This window comes from Dermacentor silvarum, chromosome 11, assembly GCF_013339745.2.
Source record: "Dermacentor silvarum isolate Dsil-2018 chromosome 11, BIME_Dsil_1.4, whole genome shotgun sequence".
NCBI classification, from domain to species: domain Eukaryota; kingdom Metazoa; phylum Arthropoda; class Arachnida; order Ixodida; family Ixodidae; genus Dermacentor; species Dermacentor silvarum.
Genome location: NC_051164.1, coordinates 95,662,098 through 95,680,547, shown reverse-complemented (window position 1 = coordinate 95,680,547; position 18,450 = coordinate 95,662,098). Strand labels below are relative to the sequence as shown.

Below are 18,450 nucleotides of genomic sequence, written 5' to 3'. Positions count from 1 at the left end.
GCTACCTAGGAGGCGTTGGCACATGCCGTCAGAAAGTGATGACGTCACGGCATGTTGTCGCGTAAACCACACCCGTCTTTCGAGTTCGCGTCTGCTCCGGCTTAGCAGGCTAACTCTCACGAAAATAAATGTTTCTTTCTTTCTTCTTTGTATTGTAGAAATGTTATTTGCAACATAGCTCAAATTGTTTCTACGGGACTTGGCGTTATTAATACGCCTCTGGGCACGTATGCGGGCGCTTATGTGGGCTTTGTTCGCTTCCACGCCATAATGAGTGTAAGAGGGAGAGAAATAGAGGAGAGGAAAGACAGGCAAGTTAGTGTAAATATTAACGCTTAGCCCAATAATCCCAACCGAAGGGTATTCAGGAATGCTTTTCCCAGCAAGTAAAATGTGAAGTGCACCGACCGCGGTAGCTAAGTGGCCTTGACGTTACGCTGATGAGTACGAGGTCGTGGGTTGGATCCCGGCCGCGTTCCGATGGCGGTGGAATGCAACGAAACTCGCGTATCATTGCATTACATGCGTGTTGAAGAAACGCAGCGGGCCAAAATTAAGTCACAGTCGCCCGTTACGGCGTGCATCGTAATCGTATCGCGTTTTGGCGCGAAGGACAAGGTAGATATACCTGGTAGCGAAGCTTCCATAGAAGCCCATACGTTCAAAACATGGTTGCTTACCGGCGGTTCATGGGGCTTAGCGCCATCTGTGTGAGGAGGGAACACTTCCGGCGGAAGAAAAAATAATTTGACGTCATATCCATCAAAAGCAGAAGTGATGTCATTTTGTTCTCATAGGCGCGAAATTTGTTTTCGGAGGCCTGCCATTAGAGCTGTATATTCAAATGCCCCGCCATTCGACTTCATGGGCGTTCCTAGTTTTCAGCGCGAAATACGATGCCGAAAAAGATCAGCCGTACGGGTGTCGAAATCGCATCGCTGCACAGAACATACTTTCTTAGGAGGCCGACGAACACTTTGGGCGTAGATTGCGTTGAGTGCTCGTCCTTTCGTCGGACGCCAAGCCCTTCGGCCAGCGCTGTTGCGCGAAAACAACTAAGTAAACAAGTATCTGACGGTCGCTACTATTACTTTTGACTGCACAGGTTAAGAAACAATAAAACTACCCGCGTCACCTAATTCGGGCAAACGTCGACATGCAACACATGTGAGGGGGGCGTATTGTAACAGGTGAACTTTACGAGCGCGCCTTTCCACGCACTCCAAGAGTTGCATGGCATTGCAAGTGATAGCGGCGTCAACGCCCACCGCTATCGATGGGCGCTCTCACGGTGGGCCCTGAAAAAAGGTATATATTGATAATGATCTAGTAAAATACAGTTGTATCTTTTCTCGCCATGCATATATAAAATGAATTAGGAATTTTATTTTCGTTGAATCAATCTAACTGCGCCTCGCTTTAATTTAAAAACGCTTTTTTCTTTCCCAGTGTTTATTCCCCCCAAACATAGTCGCGCTTCAATCGCTGCTCCCATAACCACCCTTGCTGATGTCGGTGACAATTGGTTCTGAACCGCTTTTCGCCCGAAGCTTCGCGACCTATGTGAATCGACCTTGCGAAGGATCCCAGAGATTACTTTCGTGTTTTTCATTTTTTTTACTAAGCGTGCCGGTAGTTGCGTTTGCTTGAGAACATCCGGTGCCTCAGTTTGCAAATGGCGCTTGGACAGCGAAGGGCGTCGGTCCGCTATCTTGCCTACAGGAATGTAGGCGTTCTTGTTTTTTTTGGTGTGTTTTAGCGGTGCTCTAGGAGAAGACAAATCGGTAACGCCAGCGCAAGACGAAACGTGCATTTAGAAAGACTGCGGAACCCAGCCAGTGTTTGTGTAAGGGCCTGTAGCACTGCTGGCCATGGGCGGAACCAGACATCGACGGCGAGTACCATTTGGTTTTTTTTTTTGTCCTTGTTGTACAGTTTGCGGTGTCTTACTTTTTAGAATGCAGTTGGTAAGCTTTGACAGTTGCTAATCTACTCGACACCGAAATATGAGCCCGGCGCATTGGACGCCTCTCAGTTCTGGGGTGTTCTGTGTTTTTCAGTAATTTGTAAACTTGTAGAATGTACTGTGTATGTGTGCTCTGTTAAAGATTGAAATCTACTCAAATGAGCCTGGAGTGTAACGAGATGGAAGCGTGAGAGTGCGTTAGAAAAGTGTCGCAGTTTCGCCCGAAAGGCGAAGCATCAATTGCGATAGCATATTAGTAGAGAGCTATTCGGAGTAGGGATAGTAGTTTTATCGGCTGCGTAAACTTGGACACATTCGCTTACTAACTGAATTAACAAGTGTGGTGTCAGCGCGCACAAGCAAACATGAATAGATCACACTCAATGACCGCAAACAACAATGGTCAAAACCCTGGCAGCAAGCGCAGTCGCCGCAGCGAGCGAAGGTTCGCGCGGGCTATCGCTTCAACGGAAACTGAGCGGCGAATGCACAGCGCATACAAAGGTCAGAGCCGTGTGGAGATAAGAGACGGTGCGGGCGAGCGACGAGCGTGGTTGTTGGCAGAGTAGAAGTGCGCCCCCCCCCCCCCCCCCCCCCCCCGCTCCCTCCGGCGCTGGCTTCCCGCTTCCTTGCTTGCGCGTGGGAGATTGCGCTTTGTTCCTTTCGCGTGGGAGATAGCGCCGCCAGTTCCCCATGCCCCCGGTTGCAAGATACGCATTTGGTGCCGCAGCATAGAGTCGCCTCCCCTCCCTCCCATACCACCACGGCGTTTCGCGCCACGAAAGTCGCGTTTGCTTTCCGCCGTGCGTTCACTCTCCGTGATAGCGCGCGTCCCACGCGCGCATTCACTCGCACATACAGCGCGCGGCGACGATCTTATCGCCCTTAGACTTTATACGAAACTCTTCAGCCATGTATGTTTTGATTACGCACAATGATTACGCACAAATGAAGCTTCGCTTCTATGTCGCATTTGGTTAGGAGTTGCCTTCACAAAGGCATACTCTACATTAATTGGAGTGACCGACAGTGCAGCATGCGAGGTCTGCGGCACCGACGAAACTATTGACCACCTGCTGTGCCACTGTCCACGGTATGCTCAAGAAAGACAAGATCTTGCTAACGCGCTAAAAAAACTGGACGATCGGACGCTTTCCGTGCAGGTGCTGCTGGAACACCGCCCCCATCGCTCATCGGCCCATAAAGCGGTGAAGGCACTTTTGTGCTTCTTGAGGACGACGGGCTTGTGTCAACGTCTGTGACTATTAGTGCACTAACACACGCGTCAGCGAACTAACCGCTCATTTCTCTTCTTTCCTTCCCTCCTCTCTCTCCCTGTCATCTTTGTGTTCCCTCTTCCCATTCCCCCGGTGTAGGGTAGCCAACCAGACGTTATCCTGGTTAACCTCCCTGCCTTCTGCCTTTCTCTTATTTCCTCCTCCCCTTCAGCCATGTGATGTATTACATGTCTGGAACAATAAAAGACTACTACAGATAGAATCACACTTGTCTAGAGCAGTCCAGCGGCCGGCTGCGGACTGCAGAAGCGCCGCTTACCGGCAGTCGCTGGGTTCGAGATATGTTGGATTCAAGCGCCAAAAGCCTGCATGCGGCATGGCTTCTCGCGGCCATTTCTGTTATTGGCCTGTAGATTTTTTCACGAAAGTGGGTGGGCGAGATCTGCGCTTATTCGCTGCCTGCTTCGTCGCGTGCAGCCGGCGCCGCAGCTGATAACATAGCAAAAAATGCGTTTTACTTCGCGTCAGTCGTCGTTTGCGTCTATCACTTCATGTGCCAATTGGCGTTGACGTCACCATTCACCCAGACGCCGATGAATCATTCCCATTTTTTATCTTGAATCATGTGTAGTTCTCAGAGCCAGTGCATGCATTCCGTTGCACATCCACGCTTATCCCGGACAGCGGTCGTTCCACAAGCGACAGCAAGCAAAAAAAAGAAGAAAAAAAAGTAAGATAACTGACTATCTCTTGTCAAATTTACAGGCTGACATCGCAGATAGGCCGCAAGTGCACATGCCGCGTGCAGGCTTTTGGCGCTTGCATCCAACATATCTCGAACCCAGCGACTGCCGGTACGCGGCGCTGTTGCAGCCCGCAGCCGGCCGCTCGACTGCTCTAGACAAGTGTGATTCTATCTGTACTACTACTACCTCATGGCGACGGCGACGCACACGGCAGAAATCCGGTTAAAGTGTCCATAGACTTGCTATCGCAATAAAAAATGCTCAGTCTATTGCAGACAAAAAATTGTTCGCTGCTTTATTTCCGCGTTATTCAGCGACGACTGCCTCAGATGAATAATAATAATAATAATAATAATAATAATAATAATAATAATAATAATAATAATAATAATAATAATATTAATAATAATAATAATAATAATAATAACAAAAAGGGTGTTCCTGACAGAATGATTATTAGTGGCCAAACTTCGTAGCAGTGGTGAAAATTCTAATTTACGCAAGAAGTGTTCGTACAATAACTGCAGTGTAATAAAAAGCAATGCAAGTATATTCCATGTGTAGAATAGCTGGATCATTTAGGGAACAGAACTATAGAAACGAAATTTCAGTAATTTCTCTTTATTTCAAAATGCGTGGTGTAATTGCAGAAATGAGGTCAGCTAAGAATGAAAGTGCTATCCTCTGCCAGAAATTCTGTGGCTCGCGCCAACTTCGAAAATCGGAATGTGCAGTGAAATGCTTTGCTGTTACAGCGAATTTGTTCCCGCAACCAGCGTAAGTACACACTACGAAAAGGTTGCTGAGGCAGTAGTGAATTTCGCCGCACATTTTAAAATCAGCATGTGTGCGCGAAACATTTACAAGACATAATGCTTTTAATAACGGTAACGCTAAATCACTGGCTTAGTTTTATTGGAATGTTACAACGTCCCCTTACAGTCACATAAACAGCGATTATAAATTGAGTAATTCATATTTTTAAATTAGCTTGTTAGTTTATGCTAGTCTGATTTCAGACATGTAGCCGTAGGAACGCGTTGCATATGTATTTCATACCTTGTAAGAAATACTGTGCATCTCGCCCACACACAATGCAGTTTGCGTAATTTCTTGTTTCCCTTTTAGTGAAAAGCACCTCTCTCCAACTGGCCGGAGTTATTCCCTAAAAACAGTTACACATATACTCGCAGTGTCTTGCCGTTTAATTGACCCCTTAAAGCCAAAACACAGTTACATATTAGGGAAAATAAAAGCAACTTGTTCGCATTTATTTCTGGCCAAGGAGAGTATACTTGTACAAAAATAAGAAGCCCAATAAACTGTTTCAGTAAAGGGTTAATTAGTATAGTAATGACCTAATTGGCAATTCTTTTTCCTAAACTATCCGCAACTGTAACGTCGATCTAGTGTAATAAAAATGCTGCTATAGTCTAGTTAGGTCCATTTGCTTAAATTTATTTTTGAGTTGTGGAACTCTGTGCATAGCATAACGGATACCTTGGGCATTGCAAGGTTAAGGCTAATCTCGCGAAGATAATAATTAGTCAAGTCTCACGAACACCGACGCGCACGAGCCCACAATTGAGCGGCACATTGGCACGATTGATAAGATCGGTTAACCGTATGAATTAGATAAGAAATTGTGGCTGGCACGTAAGCGAGGCCCGTGAGCATGACTTTTTTTTTATTCTTTTGTCAACTCTAAGTGCGGCAACGCTATACGTTCGAGCGCGCTCTTCTGATAACGCTGACGGAAAGAATCGCGTGGCCAGGCGTAACCTCGTTGTCTTCGAGAAAGTTCGAGAACTGTATCGTAGCCGCTTCGGAAGCGCGACGACGGCGCAGAAAATTGTGAGCGACTCGTTATTGCGGCGGCAAGAAAAATTTGCTCCTTGCGGACGCCTAACGTCTCAGTGTGAACTACAGGACATCAAAGACGGCGTTGCAGAAACGTTGCAGAGGACGACCTTTCTCAAGAGCAACCAGCCGGCAAGTGCCTCCAAGGTGCGTTCGAACATGCCTCATTAAAACGCGGAAGGAAAATGGCGTTTCGAGAAATTTACTCGAAAAGGAGCTGATGTTTATTGCAGTTATCCGAGCAACCTAACGCTTAGCAAGATTGGTGTAGTTAGCGGGGAGTCTTGAATGTGTATGCAGACTCATTCGTTGCTGTGTAGAGCCCGCAAGCAGTTGCTAGGGCAAAACGAACACACTTATCAAGCGCTGCCGCTCGGGAAGAGCAACGTGCGCATTCTTACACGTCTGCGTGGTCGCACTTGAAGCTTTGTTCACAATATCAAAACCAGCAAGTGCAGCTAAGCGTCGTCCACAGACACGATGCAGAACTACCTGCTCACGCGCTGTGCACGGCAATAAGCTGGCGTGTCTTATACTTACGGCGCAAAACTGAAAACAGGCGACGGCAAGACGAAGAACACTGACAGCTTTGTTGAAGTTTTATTTTACTAGCATATAAGAGCGCATGTGTTTTTCTTTCACGTAATTATGCCGGCACGCTGTAGAGGCGAGCAAGCCACATATATTGGGAGTGTAGTATCTTACCGAAAACAAAGACAGCCGGCAACGCTGTCCGTGTTCTCTCGCTTGCGGCCGTGTTCCACTTTCCGCGATATAGCAAGATTCATGACCACCTAAAAGGCGTTAACAATAGCACACAACTTAATTCACTCTTGTGGCAAAAGTTGTGCATCATTAGGGTCACATTAAAAGAACTTCAGTGGCCGTCGTCCAACTCGAACGTCTTCGTTGGCTTCCCGACCTGTAAACTGACTTAAAAATGGCAGGACTTCAAAGTACAGATAACGCCTATGTCTTTCGTTCTGCAAGTGATAAGCTAATACCCCTGTCACACGGCACATGTAATGTCATTTGTAGTAAATGACATTCATACCGAATGTCATTGCCGTCGTGGGTTCCCGGTCTACACGGGTAAAAAAAATGGCATTCGCAATTGATGGCAATGTTTATCGGCAGGCTGCTATGATAACGAAACCCTAAAAATCGTGCTTGTTGTTTACATCTTTTCACTATATTGTTAACAATACAATGGTAAACATTGGATGGTTATCTGAAAATATATTACATTTCGTTTTAACTTACCGATTTTGTAATTTTTTGCCAAGCCCCTGTCGTCGAGAGTACACAAGTCACGCGTGAATGAGTTCGGGAAACTCATTCAACGGGCGAATGCAATTAGCAGTGAATGTCATTCACTATGCCCGTGTAGAAGCAACAAAAATGACATTAACACGTAATCTCATTCGCTGCGAATGCCATTACACGTGCCGTGTGACAGGGGTATAACGCGCACGCTATAGAATCACAAGCGGCGCAAGTTTCTTTACCTCTCTCTTTCTTTCTCCCGCAATTTCGTTATCAAAACTGCAAGTTGGGCGAGTTGCTAGGCTAACATCGCGTCTCTGTATTCATTCCTTTGGCGCCGTTTGATTTCCGCAATTTCTTTGTACTGGAACGTCGCCTTCGCCGCAATAGCAGACGATGTAGCCTGCACTGATATCGCGGCTTGCTTTGACCTTGGCTGCCATTTTGCCATATGTCGGTGCATGGGGATACGTGGGGTTGCTTCTTTCATCTAGCCGCAATTCACGCCGCTTTTTCAGAGGGACCACAGAGTAACTGAAAGAATGCTGACTGCTCGTGTATGCAGGGCGGCCCCACGGTTCGAACAACGGGAGGGACGGACAGCCGGGCAAAGTTCCGCTTCGCAGCGGACAAGGTGAGAACATTCCTTGCTGTTTCTTTCGGCGCGAAGTAATTGTGCTCAGTGAACTTTTCGTGTAGCAGCTATGTGACTTGTGCCTTCCGCTCCTGTTAGCTGTAAAATGATTTGTTTGCTGTTCGCGAAACGGCGTATCGACCCTTATACAAAAGTGCTAGAGTTTCCTGTTCAGTGCAGCACGTCGCTGAATTTGATGTCGGTGCGTGGAAAACATAACCTGTTCGTTCCTTATTTCTAAACGCAATTCAAAACTTGCTGGAAGTGCATCCAAGGACTAGTGCAGGCAGCTTTACGTTTCCCGACGTTTTGCCATGTTATTGCTGGTTTTTGTCGTGGTCTATAATGTTGTGCTTTATTGCTCTGTTTTTATTTTTCGCTGTGATGACACACTATTTACCGTCACCTTTTCCAGAATGATTCATTTGTTGGAAGATGTGGGTATGTTCGTGGGCTTCGCTTGCTTTTGGTTGTTTTTCATTTAATGTGCATCACTTACGCTCCATCAGCCATTGTTTTGCCAGAAAACACCAAGGCACGTACATTTGTGTTTTAGCTAGCATTGCTGTATATGGTACAATGTAGGTGAATGCGGTTCGCGAAACGGCGTATCGACCCTTATACAAAGGCGATAGAGTTGCCTGTTCAGTGCAGCACGTCGCTGTATTTGATGTCGGTGCGTGGAAAACATAACCTGTTCGTTCCTTATTTCGAAACGCAATTCAAAACTTGCTGGGAGTGCATCCAAGGACTATTGGATGCAGCTTTACGTTTGCCGACGTTTTGCCAGGTTTTTACTGGTTTTGTCGTGGGTCTATAGTTATGCGCTTTATTGTTCTGTTTTTCTTTTTCGCTGTGATGACACACTATTTACCGTCACCTTTTCAGAATAATTTGTTGGGAGCTGGGGATATGTACACTCGGCGACAAAATATTGCGGGGCACGCGAGCGCGTGGCGAAACGGTCCTCCTCGCCTACTGGCGCCGCACCCCTGGTGTCGAGACCGACGCTTGCGCACATGCGCGTCCCTCCGTTACTGCAAGCGTGCATCTTTCTGCGCTTCTTCCTTGCGCGCCGGCGATATCCGAGTGCAGCCGCAAGGGGCCTCACTTGCGATTGGCGCTGTGGCAGCTTCGACAGGCAAAACTTCGTTGATATAACAGAAATAAAAAGTTCCTTTTATCTTGCCTGGCTCTTTCAATTGAGCGTCTTTTCTGCCTCGCTCTTCGGTTGGAGAACGTCTCGTTCGTGAAAAGAAATAAGGAACGATCATTGGCCGCGAAAAGGCGCAGTGCAGAAAAAAAGACTTGTTGCGTTCGCGACCGGCGATATGCATTCGCGCTCGTGACTCGACAAAAAGCGACCGGTGTGGCGCGCGCCAGCTCACGCTTCATTTACTTTTGCCCGTCGAAGCCGCCACAGCGCCAATCGCAAGTGGGGCCCCTTGCGGCTGCACTAGGATATCGCCGGCGCACAAGGAAGAAGCGCAGAAACATGCACGCTTGCAGTAACGGAGGGACGCGCATGCGCGCAAGTAGTAAGTGGTTCGTGGGGAAAGGGAAAGGTTGGCACTATCTTCTGCAGCCCTTGAGGGAGCACGGCTCAGCGACAAAATGCGCGCAAGCGTCGGTCTCGACACCAGGGGCGCGGCGCCAGTAGGCGAGGAGGACCGTTTCGCCACGCGCTCGCGTGCCCTGCAATATTTTGTCGCCGAGTGTACGTATGCGCTTGCTTTTGGCTGTTCTTCATTTACTGTGCATCATTTACGGTCCATCAGACCGTAAATGATGCACAGGTAAATGATGCATTTCTTGTCTTGCCAGAAAACACCAAGGCACGTACATTTGTGTTTTAGCTAGCATTGCTGTATATGGGACATTGTAGGTGAATAACTATCATCGAGGCGCGGACGGCCAGTGGTTCGGGAGCAACATCTAGAGTGATCACTTTCGGAGGCGATCACTTCTTCGGCGATCACACCGGATCTGTGCGAGTATACGGCCGAAAGCGTTTCTGGCTTTGCGCAGAGCTCGCTATCTGACAGTGTACACAGTAGAGCACTGCACTGGCTCGGGCTTACCCGAAAGCCCGGGCCCGGCCCGGCCCACGGGCCGGGCCGGGCCGGGTAGAGGAGTTTTTTCACGGGCTCGGGCCGGGCTCGGGCACGGCGTGTGCTTTTTGACCCGGGCCCGGGCCGGGCTCGGGCTTTCTGCGAGTTATTCTCGGGCTTCTCAACTCTGAAAAAGATGTATTTTTCGGTCTCGGGCCGGGTTCGAGTCGGGCTCGGGCCGGGCTCGGGCTTAAGGTAAAGGGGTGGCGGGCCGGGCCGGGCGGTTACCGTAGATTATTTCTGGGCCCGGGCCGGGCCCGGGTCTCGCCATAAGTTTTGATCGGGCTCGGGCGGGCCGCCCAATGTAAAAACGGGCCCGGGCCGGGCCCAGGCCGCAAAAATCGGCCCGTGCAGTGCTCTAGTACACAGTAGAAGGTCAATATTTCGGGTCCTCATCTCTTTCACCCTGCGTCTCACATACATGTGCGATGTCTTTTCTATTTTTTTTCTATAAAAGGCACGAGATCGACATGTTCCTGTCGTGCAGGCATCTGTCGGGCAAAGGCCATGCTGACCTTTCGTGCGTCATCACCGGGTCAGGCATAGAAGGCAGCATGGTAGCCTACTATACGAGCGGGGCCAGCAATGTGAACGCATCGGAGACGTGACATGTTGCATCGTAATCTTTCTATTGCCTTTCGCTCTGCCAATGTAATTTCTAATAAAACAATTTCATACACACTAAACTGTAGGAAGTAAGGTGAGTCGTTTTATTAGCCGCATAAACTGTTGTACACATTCGCCTAACTAAATTAGCAAGCACGTTGTCACGTGCGCACATTCTTCTTTTTTTCTGGGGTTTTACTTGCCAAAACCAGTTCTGATTATGAGGCACGCCGTAGTGGAAGACTCTAGATTCATTTTGTCCCCCTGGAGTTCTTTAAAGTGCTCAAACGAACGCCAGGCGGTCAAAATTATTCCGGAGCCCTCGACTACGGCACACGCAAACACGAACACATCTCACCCGATGGCTGCGGACACTCGCTCTTGTGACTTGAAATTATGGTAGTGAGCCTTCCTTCTCAGTTTAACTCAGTTTGCGGTACGTTTGCCTGTCTATTGGTTTGTTTGTTTATCCAAATCTAACCTGTTCCATGCCAACTTGGGTGACGGGTAGTCCGTGGTCGAATGGGTAGAACATGGGGCTGCTGAGCTGAGTTAAGAGGGTTCAAAATCAACCTTCGGCCGACTTCGCTCAATGGTTATGTGATGGTATGCGCCGCTCCTCAATGAACATTTTTCACACCATTCTCGGTCAACGTTCTGCTCATGCGTGAACCTCTTTTACACCAACTTTGGTCACTGGCTATGCACCATTACCCGGCGTGGTGGCATGGACGCATTGGCGTTTCGCTACTAAGTCCGAAGGCAGGCGCGAGATGAAATCCCGGCCGTGGTGGCCGCATTTCAACGTGGCTGAAATACAAAAACGCCCGTGTACCGTGCCTTAGGTGCCCATTCAAGAACTCTTGGTGGTCAAAATTATTCAGTATATAGTGCCCCACTACCGCGTGCCTATCATGGTTATGGCACGTAAAAGCCCAAGATTTAATTGTTTTATGTGCCATTGGGTACGTACTGCCTCTCAGTCAATATACTTGACGCAAACTTGGTTAACTCTGTATGTGCCACTGGGTATCCGCCTCATTTCAGTTAACGTATTTCACGCCAACTTGGGTCACTGGGCTGTTCTAACGGCCTGGTGTCTTGCTGCATGGCCTGGGGAATTGGGGACCAGGCCTTCTAGCACGATGGTGCCTGGCAGCCTTCCCTGCGGATCTGGTGGCCCGCTTTTAAGGTGAAAGCCTTAGATGGCCCATGGGTCGAAAAATCCGTTGTCTGGCGTTGTGGCACCAAACTTCCTGGTGCCACCCCGCTACATGGTGCCACCATAGTGCCACCATCAAAGGTCGTGGGTTCGAGTGCCTTGATTCTACCTTAATTAATATAGTTGTTTAAGGCACTCGAACCCACGACCTTTGGTGGAAGAAACAATAGGAAGTAACAACGCATTCCAATGAGAATGGTATGGTAAAACTTTATTATTGTCCGTCGGAACGCGCGTCAGCACGTAGCGTGCCGCTCCCACGTCGGCACAGAAAGGCCGAGCCTCTCTGCTGCGTCGCGGGCCCGATGGACAGCCCATATCTGTGCTTCAAGATCGGGGCTGCTTAGGACAGCCTCCCATTTGGTCGACGTGACATCGTCGCCGTCGTGTAACGCGGGGCACCGCCAGAGCATATGTTTCAAGTCAGCTAGGTCTGAGCATAGCTCGCAAGCATCGGTCGATTGTATATCTGGGTATATTCTGTGTAACAGTGCGGGGTTAGGGTATGCCCCGACCTGGAGTAATCTGAGTGTCAACGCCTGTGGTCTGTTTAGTTTCCTATGTGGCGGAGGATATCGTCTCCGTCCCATGTAAAAATGTTTCGTAAGTTCGTTATATGAGGAGGGAGGGTCCCGATTGTCCGTAACCTCAGCGTCGCGCCACCCGGTAGCTACGCGGTCAACGACTCCTCGCGCAGCTCTGTGGGCCGACTCGTTGAGGTTGGGCGGGGCGCCCTTGATCTGCCCCATGTGTGCAGGGAACCAGATGATCGTGTGCGACTTGATGTCCTTGTCCCGTAGAATGCGCACGACCTGCTCCGAAACGGTGCCCTTGGCGAAAGCTCGTACAGCCGTCCGCGAGTCGCTGTAGATCGTGGTCCTTTTGTCGTCCAGCAGGGTCAGGGCTATGGCCACCTGCTCCGCCACCTCGGCCGACTTCGTTCGAACAGTCGCACAGTTCGTGATTTTCCCATCGTGATCGATGCCCACCGCTACGAACGCCGTCCCGTCTGTGTACCGGGCAGCATCAACAAAACAGCAATCCGGAGCCTCTTCCCGAGCTTTGCCCAGGAGAGCCTTGGCCCTAGCTCGTCTCCGACCCACGTTGTGTTCGGGTTGAACGTTGCGTGGAATAGGAGCCACGACAATACGTTCCCGCTGTTCTCGAGGGAGACCGCAGAAGCGGGACTCGATTTCCGCCGGAGGAACCCCCAGCTCCCGCAGGATGCTCCTACCCGCTTGGGTGGTGGACAACCTGGCGTACTGCGCCCTCTCCTGCGTTTCCGCGATCTCTTCCAGCGTGTTGTGCATGCCGATACACATCAGTTTCTCCGAGCTTGTGTACATGGGCAGGCCGAGGGCCCTCTTGATAGTCTTCCTGATCAACGTGTTGAGCTTGTCCCTCTCCGACCTTTGCCAATTGTGCATGGCCGCCACGTAGGTAAAATGACACATTACAAAGGCGTGCACCAGTCTCACAAGATTGTCCTCTCCAAGACCCTGCTGCCGGTTGGCAACTCTCCGTATGAGTCTGATGGCATTATCCGTTTTCTTGGCTAGTTTTGACACCGTCAGGTTATTGGAGCCGTTTGATTCGATCGTCATACCTAGGACCCGGAGGGAGTCCACCCTGGGGATGACGCCGTCCTCACTTGTCCGTAGAGTGATGTCGACGTCCTCTACAGGCTTCCAACCCTTCGGTTTAGGCCCCCTTCGCCTGGGCCTGTAAATGAGCAGTTCTGATTTCCGAGGGGAACACCGAAGGCCGGTCGGCTTAAGATATTCCTCCGTTATCTCGATGGCTTCCTGCAACGCAGCCTCCACCCGTCCATCACTGCCTCCGGTACACCAAATGGTGACGTCGTCTGCATATATTGTGTGGTTGATACCCTCGACTTCGGAGAGTCTCCTCGACAGACCGATCATGGTTAGGTTAAACAGGGTCGGGGATATGACAGACCCCTGTGGCGTCCCTCGGAAACCCAGCCTAACCGAGTCCGAAACGAGAATGTCCAATGAGAATGTCAAGTAATTTAATGAATCTCTCGTGAGCGCGCAGGCTTTCGCCTCCATCCTCTTTAGCGTATGCTACAGCGACTGTCCACTTTTCTTGTAGCCTGGTGTCTTGGTGACCCTCCCCCTCACTACGCTCTGCGAATTTGCCGCCAAGCTTATCTTGCGACCTCGATGTCGATGTCGGCCCTAAAGACCTGGTGTCGAGCTGTTCTAGAGCTCTTCGTGTCATCTGTCTGCGCGCCCCGTAGGCCTGATGGCCAGCTGTTCTTGTGGCCTCCTTGGCTCCTGATCAGAACATCGCACATGCGTTAAGGAATCACAGGTGGCAAAATGTTTATTTCTCTACCGATTTCTATATCAAAAAGACAAGTAGGCAGAGCTGTTTGTTAAAATGCAAAATCAGCGTCTGTGTTAACTTCGTTCCTTTCGCGCTGTGATTTCGGCCATGTCTTTGTATTCAAAGATTGCTTTGGCTGCAAATAACGGGCAATGTATACTGATTGGCTGTCATTTTGCCATTGACGGTGAATGTGGGTGCGGGAGAGAGTGATCATCTGCTTTCGTGAATCTCTTTAGCCTATAACGTCCGAACTCAAATCACGCCGCGTTTTTGAAGACACCATGAAGTGGCTATATCAGTGATTGCTGCTTGTTTATGGAGGCCATCCCAGTGGCTTTTGGTTCAAACAACACGGAGATGGGCAGCCGGGCCAAGTTCCTGTTTATAGCAGAGGAGGTGAGCACAATCCTTGCGACTGTTTTGAATTACGCTCGATCAACTTCTGGTGCAGCAGCCACGCGAAGTGCCACCCGTTTCCTTTTGCTGTAACTGCGTCCTCTTTCGTGCTCTTGATGTAGGCGTATCTGCGGTTAGAAAATACGTACTACAACTGCCTGTTCAGGGCAGCACGTTCTTGAAATTGATGTCGTGTAGTTTTCAAAACATCATGATAGAGTATTCAAGAAATACTGCCATCAGGTTTACATTTCTGACGTTTGAGCTTGGTTTTAATCGTTTCTGTCATGACAGCATCACAGGAGCATAGTGCTGATACAACGCACTTGCAATTTATTTGAATCGAAGCTTTTTATTAAATGTTACTTAACTAACGGCGATGCGCACAATTGCTTGATTTCTTCCTTTGCAATGAGTATATTCATGCAATGTTTATGCACAACCTTCACCTAGTAATATTTTTAGACTTGTGCTCCACACCGTTCAAAACCTGTATCGAAATTCAAACACCAAGTCAGGAGGATGCACAGTTAAGACTGTAGCGAAATCACCAGGATGAATGCGATGCGACACTTGTCGAGACAAGAATGCTGATGACAGGTGTATATCATTGATAAGTATAACACATTTCCAATCACACGTATTCGGGACATTTGAGGGAGTTGTAATCTTGAGAAAGCGCGGTTCGGCAGCTTTGCGTAGACGGTAACTGAGGGCTATGTACCCTCGGCTGAGGCGGTTACTTGCTTATATCTGCCTGAGTATCTCAGGAGCGATTGCATCATTATGGGAAAGAACGTCTTCGCTGTTGGTCAACGCACATGGTTAAAATGAGAAATCATCGCGTCTGCCTTGGTTAAAGTTTTTATCCATTAGTGAGACCAGTGTATCGTGTAACGGTCTGCTTCTACCCGTGCCATTTTTATTTACTTATTTTGTGGGCGATCCATGAAAGCTTAGTTTGCGTACAACACGTTCCTGATCTTTTTTTGTTCACTTCGGGTTGCAGCTTCAAGGAACTGTTTTCACATTTATTGTCCCGTTCAGTTTTAAGAGATAATTGCGGACCCCAGTTATTTTGTTCCATGTTATCAACCTCATAATAATAATAATAATAATAATAATAATAATAATAAATCAATCATTTATCCTGCCCAGGAACAACCGTGAGGTCTAGGTGCTGGCGCACGTATACATAGAAAAAGAAATACAGCAGGGGAATATCAGTAAAAAAACAATGAATAAAAAATAACAATCTTGAAAATAAAAGTGTACATACATGTAACCGAAGGCGCAAAATGCGTACATAATAAAAAGAAGGGAAGTTGAACAATATGTGAAACTAAGACACAACAACGGAAGGCTCAGAGCAGAACAAAGAGTTGTGAAAAATATCAAGGTCATGAAAGTGGGCGTTATAAAGACTCTGTATTCTGTGGTGACAGGCAGCAACATGGAAAGGTCTGTGTTCTCTGGTGATTTTGCGCGGAATACGAAACGTGATACAACTGAGGAGTTCGGTGTCAGGAAAAGCAGGTCAGCGCGATTACGTCTGCAGCGAAGTAAGGGCAATGGCAATAATCCAATAGTGCTAGAGCAGGGCCCAGAGTCCGTGTTAGCACGGCGGTGATGATATATGCTTAAAAACGTTCTTCTGGACCCGATCTCTAATGTCACTGTTGGATCCAGAAATGCTGTTCCAGACGACCGACGTCTATTCGAGTTGAGAAAGACAGATTGTTGTGTACAACTTTCGGAACGGTGTAGGAGAATTGAATTCTCTCGACAGTCTGCAAACAGAGCCAAGAGTGCGCATGGCCCGCATTGCAACGCGTTTAGTGTGAGCTGAAAAGTGTAAAGTTGTATCAAAAAGTACACCGAGATCATTGATCTCACGGACCTTACACAATGGTACAGAATCTACTGAATAAGAAAAAATGCTTGCTGTTTTGCGGGTGAAAGTCATGATTTTGGTCTTAGCAGCATTGAAGGTGAGGTTATTATCTGTGCACCATTTAGGAAAAGAAAGCAGGTCAGACTGCAGGATGCGACAGTCATCAACAGTGTGAATTGCCTTAAAAATATTTAGGACATCGGCATATAGAAGGAATGAATGCCGAATGGCGGAAAGAACGTCATTAATAACAATTTAAAAAAGGAGTGGTCCTAACACTGATCCTTGAGGAACGCTGCCGGTTACCATGTACGAAGTAGACGTTTGGCCGTTGACGTTAACAAAACATGATCTAGCAATAAGATAACTCCGCAAGAGATTTACAATTGACGAGTCAATACCAAAGTGAGTAAGCTTGATGAGAAGCAGTGAGTGGCTTACCACATCAAAAGCTTTACTGAGGTCGCAATATATGGTGTCTACTTGCCCCCTTTGAAGTGCCGGCGTGGAGATATGTGTCATGAAGCTTGAGAGATTTGTGATAGTAAAGCGGCTGGTGAGGAATCCATGCTGATTCGGAATCAATGTGTTCTTCACAGTACAAGACAATACGTTGTGAAGAGCAAGCTAAAAACCTTAGACGTGGCACAGAGAAGAGAAATCGGGTGATAATTTGAGACATCGGTTTCACAGACAGACATAAATACCGGAAAAACACGAGCAGTTTTTCACCACATACGAGGGAAAGTGGAAGTATTCAGAGAGTTATTAAATATAGATGTCAATACTGGGGCAAATATACCGCCGTAGGCTTTTAAGATTGCGGAAGGGATGCCATCAGGACCGCAAGATAGGGAAGGCTTCAAGCGCATAAGGCATTCGCTGATCAGCTTTTCATCAACCAACACAGGACTTGATGCAGGAGCCGTTGTGTGCTGCTGACTGACACCAGCGTTGAAACCTGAATGTTTATATAAGGAAGAGAAATGGGCAGCAAAACAATCCGCGACTGCTTGGACTTCTACTACACTAGAGATGAGCAGGCGAAAACTCTCTCCGCGATTACCAGTACGCTTGCGGATATACTTCCAAAATTCCGCCAGCCAGTTAGAGGCGCTCTTCTCCAAAAATGCAATATGAGTCATGATCCCGCTTATAGAGGCGTTTGCAGAGAGTCCGAAAAAAGCGGAATTCTCTCCACTCATTAGGCACAGGAATGCTGGATTTACGGTGCGCGCAATCTTTATGCTTTACGGCAGTTATAAGTTCAGAGGAGAACCAGTGGGGATATTTAAAGCACCTAGTACTGCACTGAGGAATGTATTGGCGCATACCGCTCAAAACAAGCTCCGTAAACTGATCTATTTGGTCATCAACATTGGTTTTATCTGTGACCAGGGACCAATCTCCGGTGGACAAGAAATCATACAAACCAACATTATCACCCCGCTTGAAAGCAAATTGAGAACATTCATTAATGCCAGTGGAGAAGCTCTGCGTCAAGGCTGACACAGAGGCAGTTATCTTAGGTGAGGGGTGAAACTTACCGGGACGGACAAGGAAAATGTCAGAACGGGAGACATCTATAGCTTGAGCATTCGAGAGGCAAACGTCTAAAACGTTGCCACAGAAATTGGCGATCAAATTGTGCTGCTGAAGAGAACAGAAGGACAGAAAGTCTAACAGGCTGCATTTGTTCTCTCTGTAATGATTATAATGAGAATACGTAAGCGCTTTCCAATCAATTCCTGGTGTGTTAAAATCACCAAGAAGGATTACTCTGTGCTTGCGATGGGAGGATAAGACACTTTCAATAGAAGAGATGACCAAACAAAGCAGGAGAAATATTCGGTGAAACGTAGAAGGTTCCGATTAAGTTTTTCAAAGCACGCTAGGCTGACTTCAAGCCAAATCGATTCCTGTACACTTTCTATGTCGCTGCGCCTTACACATGTCAGTGAGCTGTCAACGGCCATAAGTACACCTCCACCTTTTTGTTTAACTCCACTGAAGTCCCGGTCACTGCAAAAGACGCGATAATGTGGCGGAAAAATCTGAGGAGGAAATTTCACTGCAGAGCCAAGTTTCGGAAATAACAAAAATAGTAAAGGGAGACGAATTGACATTGGCAAAAAATTCATGTGCCTTGGTGCGAA

At 48.0% G+C, this 18,450-nt stretch overlaps 1 protein-coding gene across 1 annotated transcript; it reads left to right on the top strand.

Moving 5' to 3' along the window:
• The first annotated feature begins 4,602 nt into the window (after positions 1-4,602).
• LOC125941339 (uncharacterized) lies at positions 4,603-10,511 on the top strand. Its single transcript, XM_049658380.1, has 4 exons — positions 4,603-4,607; positions 5,660-5,957; positions 7,595-7,710; positions 10,309-10,511. The coding sequence occupies exons 1-4, from the start codon at positions 4,603-4,605 to the stop codon at positions 10,427-10,429; spliced, it is 540 nt and encodes a 179-aa protein (XP_049514337.1). The 3' UTR covers positions 10,430-10,511.
• Positions 10,512-18,450: the final 7,939 nt, after the last annotated feature.